Source organism: Triticum aestivum, chromosome 6B, assembly GCF_018294505.1.
Source record: "Triticum aestivum cultivar Chinese Spring chromosome 6B, IWGSC CS RefSeq v2.1, whole genome shotgun sequence".
In the NCBI taxonomy this organism is placed as follows: Eukaryota; Viridiplantae; Streptophyta; class Magnoliopsida; order Poales; family Poaceae; genus Triticum; species Triticum aestivum.
In genome coordinates this window covers 674,524,017-674,530,453 of record NC_057810.1, presented here as the reverse complement: position 1 = coordinate 674,530,453, position 6,437 = coordinate 674,524,017, and the positions used below count along the sequence as shown (strand labels likewise).

The 6,437-nt window shown below is 43.6% G+C and overlaps 1 protein-coding gene across 1 annotated transcript; it reads right to left on the bottom strand.

Moving 5' to 3' along the window:
* Window positions 1-3,182: 3,182 nt before the first annotated feature.
* Window positions 3,183-3,920, bottom strand: LOC123134806 (agamous-like MADS-box protein AGL80). The gene has a single exon (XM_044553975.1). It carries the CDS (start codon window positions 3,918-3,920, stop codon window positions 3,183-3,185), a length of 738 nt encoding a protein of 245 aa, XP_044409910.1.
* Between the last annotated feature and the right edge of the window lie 2,517 nt (window positions 3,921-6,437).

The following is a 6,437-nucleotide window of genomic DNA, read 5'->3' as shown; positions in this document are numbered from 1 at the left end:
TGGCGTTACAGGATTCTAACACCATTTACAAAATCTCAATATTATGATGCTCCCCACAAGCGTGTGAAACGTGCCCTAGCTTCCCTCACCATTCTTTTTGCACACCATTGGAGTGTCCAAATATGAAGAGGGTCTTGTGTTAGATATTAAGTAATAGCCAGCTAGAAACCACGTACCCAACTACCCAATGACGCATTGTGAAAAGGATAGCTACATATATTCACCTTAACTCCGTATCACTAGTTGCCACTCAACATTTAAGTGTCTAACCCATGTTAACCCTTTTACCTGCATTTGTCTATTTCCTTCAAAAAATGGACCAATTGGCAAAGCAATCATACTATCCTTGCTCTTGTGTTTCAGAAATCTAAATGTGATGTCTATCCTTGATTTTTCACTTATGTCGAGTCCATAAATCATTTTGTATGGCACTATAACTTCATTTACCCACTCTCATTCTTATCATACACCTCAAGAATACATGAAAAAAATACTTTCCCGCAATCTTTTTCCCTCCATTTTCTTTCCCGCCATTTTCTTTGCCGCCATTTTCTCCTGCCATTTTCTTTCCCGCCACACTAAGGAGTACTGCATCGACGGAGGATGATGATGATGCCTTCATGTGGAGTGTGAAACACTGTGTGAGAGAAGTCATAAGTGGGAAACACTCTCAGATGATGATGACGAAGCTCCAAACACTTATGACTTCTCTGAGACAGTGTTTCACACTCCACCAGCAGCAGTGACGCAGGAGACACAGACCGTGTCAGACGATGTTATCTACGACCATGGACACCATGAGGCTCGTTTTATAAGTTTAGAAGTGAAGATGGCGACAAAGAAGGTGGCGGGAAAGAAGATGGCGGGAGAGAATGGCGGGAAATAAAATGAAGGGAGAGAATGGCGGGAAATAAAATGGCGGGAGAAAATGGAGGGAGAGAATGGCGTAAAAACCTAATTTTAAATAATCCTAAAATTCACCAATTAATTAATACCGATAAACAAAGTCACAAAGAACCAGTAGCAAAAAGAATCATCTAAAAAGAATACTCCTAGCTCAAATTATAGGCAATCTAGTGATTTGAGAAAATTCATGAAAATTCAAATTCAAACTTTCAAATCTAGTTAAACTTGATATCTACAGAAACTTCATAAAATTTCTAATCTAATGCAAAAATAATCAAATTAAAATACTAAAGATCCTATTTGATATGAATTTTCTAAAAAGTAGAGCAGGTGTTGGCCGAAGAGGGACCATTTGGCCAACTGTTGGCTGAAAACTACTTTTTGGCCAACGGTTGGCTGAAAAGTCCTTTTTGGCCAACGGTTGGCCGAAAAGTCCCTCTTCGGCCAACAGGAGGCCGACGGGGTGATACTTTTGATTTTTCTCCATTAGGGTGTATAGTTTTCGAATTTGCTATAAAAATCATCATAGTTTCAAAAAAATCCACATTCTAGGCCGACCCATTGTTATATGTTAAACATGGAAGGATTGTGTCCTTAGTACTGAATGCCACCTACAAACACATACATTGTTTTGTTCACATCATTTTACATTGTAAAAACACAGAACCAGTTGGTACATAAATAGTAGTATATTCACCTTGGCTCCTTATTTCCTGCAGCTCTATCCATAACTAATCAATTGTATGTCACATCCCTTGCCTTTTGGTAACCATACACATTATTATCCTCTTGTCACGGGTATTGTCTCACTGCATTTTGCCTCCTATTCTCATAGTGCTCATCGATGAGTATTGACGTCATGCATCCCTTTCTGTTTCTTTTGTTCATCTATTTACCTATATATATTCCATAAGAACATAATGTTTTAAATGTAAAATGTCCAAGGTCAACTAGAAATGGTAATGGCTTCCATACAACAGAAATATGACTACTTATGCTAGATCACCAGGGACGGAAACACGTGGTGGAAACGGATGCATTTGTCCTATAGAGGATGGCTAGTCCTTATCAACTCCATAGGTTCTAAGTTCTAACATGGTTCTTTGCATGATGTTTTTCTTCTAAGCGCCAAAATGAAGCTAAATGTATTTGTGTGGGTGCTTACTATTGAAAGTTTTAGTGCGTGAGATATGCTGAAGTGGAGACACTTTATTATTGCTGGTAAATATTATTCTTGCCTCCTCCGTGCTACTAATGCTGAAGAGTGAAGACACCAGTGTGAACGCATAGTTTCCATTGGCGTTTTAGCAGTTCCTGCTGGACACGCCTTCAAATCTAGTGGACTCCAAAAGCCACGCGGATTTCTTTGTTGCGAAGTTAGTCAAAGTGGGCGTTTGGTGGTAACATTTTTTTAAATCTTGATTATCATAGCTTGGAATTTGGAAGGAACGCCATAATTGCACTCATGAGGTCACTTGTCCCAGCTTGTAGAGTTCACCGCTAGCAAAAATAACTAGTCAACACATCATGGAAATAGGTCCAAATCTCAAACTTACATGCTAAAGAAGGTCCGGTGAGTGGCATGACATAGAGTAACCCCTGTGTGTCTGAAGAATGGAGGAGGGTCCGAAGAACATAGAACATGACACTGCTCTCCAACCAGGGAGAGCACAATGGAGAGCATCCATACTTTTAATGTTTGGTTGTGGCAAGCTGTTGCCATGTAATTAAGTCACAGAAGGTAATTAATTCTCAAATCTTTATCCAGGAAAATATTAATGATCCAGTACATTTAGCTAGCTCCAAGCGAACGAACCTTCAACTCGTTTCAACCACAGAAAAGGTAAAATTCTAGACACCAAAAAAACAAGAAATTAAAGGCCCTGACAGTAGCCCCAACAGGCCAGCACACAAGAAAAGGTTCTTTGACGACCTGACAGCAATCAAGCAGCAACTATATATCAGGCATTTGGCTGTGCAAGTAATGTCAGCCAACAAAACACGATTGTGACACAAACAAACAGGTGCAACTTAAGATTTACGACCAATTGAGATGCAAAGATCGTGCAAATAGCCTTTTGGGAAGAGAACAACTGAATAACAATTCAATAACAACATTACAATAAAAAAACGAGACTTGGCTCAGAGAGCATGACGAATACAACGACGCACATACACGAATAATATAACACTTTCAGGAAACTAAATAAATAACGAGGGATCGATCGCACGATAGCTGGCGATGCAAGTGGCTGGAGATCCTCATCCATCCTGACTTACATGGGAGGGAAAGGACTCGAACTGAACCCCAGATCGGAGGACTGCATCTGCCTCATTAGATCACCGCTGGAGAAGTTGGCGCCATCGTGCCTGGTGTTGCAACCGACCTGGGTGTCGACGTCCCCTCCGGAGCTCATAATGTCAAGCCAGCCTTCCTGCTGCTGCGGTGACGCGAGATACTGTGTCAGGGACCCCATGTCTATGCTGCCGGTGCTGACCCATGGAGCTGGCCGTGGCGCCTGGACATGGTTTTTCTCCATGCGTTCGCCGAGGCTCTTGAGGAGATCGTCCACCTTCCAGCCAACGCAGACGAGCTCCTCGACGCTGAGGCCAACGAGGCCTGGGTGGTTGCCGTGCATGATGTTGTAAAGGAGGTACCTAATCTCGCTGTCTTGGCACTCGCGGCGAGCCTTGTCGACCTGGTCCCGGAGCTTGGCGATGCGCTGGGTGAGGAAGGCCTCCTGGTCCATCGTCTTCTTGCAATGCCCTAGCTCTGGCATGCTTTTAAATTCGTTGAGGATATCCACCGCCTCGGCGTGGGAAGGGAATACCTTAGGCTCCGCCTCGCGCTCGCCGTACACCACCACGCAGGTCTTGACGTCGCACAGGGTGGCCAGCTGGGCCGCCTTCTTCATCAGCCCCCCGAGACGCTTCCTAAACCTACTGCGCCGGCTGGAGTCATTGGCGATGTACTTGAGGGTCACCTTCTTGTGGATCGACTTCTTGCGAGCCATTTCCGGTAAAGGGATAAAACTAGCCTAGGAAAAGAAAGTTGTTGGTTTAGGCAGGGAGGAGGGGTGGATTTATAGTGGAGGGATCGCCCAAGAATTAATTTCATGATATGGCGACAGATTGGAAGAATATTGCATGAGATTTACTGTTAAACCTTCTTTTTATAACTTTGTATATTTGCCGTCCATTTAAACGTTTTAAATTTATGCCCATGTGATGGGCCCCTTGTATCATGAGAGCGCGGCAAATTGTATGCTCACAAACGGCTTCCATGTAACGTAACGGTTCATTTTGCAATGCTTCATGTGCGACGGATGTCATCGCACTAAGCGCACCAAGCCGTGCAAATGAATTGAGCGAGCACAAGTCTCTGTTGCTCCTATCTAACACACAATAGGAAGACATTATTAACCAGCAACCTGATACGTCATCGATGATGTTTGTAACACACACCTATTAAGCGAAAAAAGGAAACATCTAAGGCCGATAATAGGGTCCATAACCATAAGTAATTATTCGCTAGTGGGCCAACTTCACCAACAGGCCTGTCATTGGTATAATACGCATAAATTGCGCGCCAAATTGATGACCCGTAGTGATTATTTTTGTCCCACCTAGTATATGACGGGAGGAACCAACTTGCTTAGAATACCACAATGTTTGAGTTGTAGGAGAACATATGACCACCTTCCAAGCAGTTGTTATTTTTGTCCCACCTAGTATATGCCAGGAGTACCCGACTTGCTCAGAATACCACAACCTTTGAGTTGTAGGAGACAATATGACCACCTTCCAAACAAGAAACACCATTTTTCCTTCACTAGGCTGGTGCCTATGCATTGAACATCTACCCTCGACTTACCCGAGGGTTGTACCTTTCGGCTGAAGTAGCCCCCGTGTGACTTTTCCCCTACTAAAGTAGACCGAGGTAACTTCTGGACTACTGCCAAGTTGTATTCCGATGGGCTCGGTGGAGAGCAATCAAGGATGGAGGACATGAACCCGGTACCCATCACATGAGAGGAGGTTCACATGTACAAAAGCTAGTGCAATGGCCAACACCTTTCACTGGTCTCCCTGGCCTCCCAAAAATATATGATCTACTTTTGCTTTTGTTATTTCTCCATGGCACCAAAGGCGCCATGGTACAACTTAGTGAGGTCATTCAGAAGCCTGGGAAGGGGTGGAAGCGTGACTACCATCATCTTTACTATGGGACTCTGAGAGCGATGGGAGCCTCTTCCCATCGTGGAGGGCCTGGCCGTCTAGGAGCATGATGACTCAACCCCAAGCTCGGTACGAATGAGTTATTTTTAAAATTCCGTGGTTGTTAGCCTATGAGACAGCCTAAGATGATCCTCCTTTACACCCACAAAGGGCGACATCCAAGTGTTGGGCTTATACTTGGACAGTACTCAGCTCATAACGATGATGGAGTTCCCCATCGCCAAGTCTGCCACCCATTGTGGGTTGAGGTTGCCCATGACCAAGCACTTTGCAACGTGCGTGGGGGCCAGGGCCGGCCCTGAGGGGGGGCGGCCACCCCGGGCCCCCGATTTGCGTATTCTCTCTACTTATTACATGATGTACGCTATCTCAAAAAACAACAACATACATGGTGTATGCTAGAAAGAATACTAGGCCTGGCCCAAGTACAGCGCACTACCCAACATACCCTCGACTTCAGGCTAGAAAGAATACACGAGTGGTCGATTGATCCCTGGAATCGCTTGATCTAAACCTTCCTAGACGCTAGATATCATCCTTTACTCAATCACCAGAACGCTGTTATTCCGCAATGGCACCACCGACGACTTCCCGGCCATCTGAACTCGAGTACTCGACGCCCCTGGGGTTCCTTGCGTATGAGTCGGACCCCAAGCTTTGTCAGCAGCATCTTCCCGTTCTCACAATCGAGTAGTAAGTCCGCAACTATGTCAGCTATTCCCAGTTCGATCTACAAATAGTGAGTCCTCCTGTGCATTCTATTCTCATTTGATTGATATAGAAACAAGGAGATGTTGGATCCAAACAGAACGGCTGCAGCAACGGAGATACATGGGGTCATGTCTACCACTTCAATTTATTTGTTGAGAGAGGTATATGATGGTACACACAAATTTGGGCAGCATTTTTCTTGTTAAAATCAAATTAGTTGATCTCTTTAATTACCTTTGTTTTTAATGGTTGCTGAATTTACAACCTAGTGATCAGAAAAATATCTTGCTAAAAATTTGTGTTGCAATAGTGGTGAGATTATGTTCTACCAATTCTACAAATATTGACTTTGGATTCTTGGTCTAGCTCCTATCCCAAAGCTCTAGTGTATTTTATTATTATTTTGGTTCTTTGATTTTCTCCCGGATGAGCATTGCAGTTTTTCATAAATTGGATCACTCCGCATTTTTTACTTTTCATATCTTAATGAAATCAGCAGAGCTCCTGCCACGACTATAGTATTTATTAGTACCATGTTATATATGTATATATCAATTATTAGTTTAATATTTATATTAGGG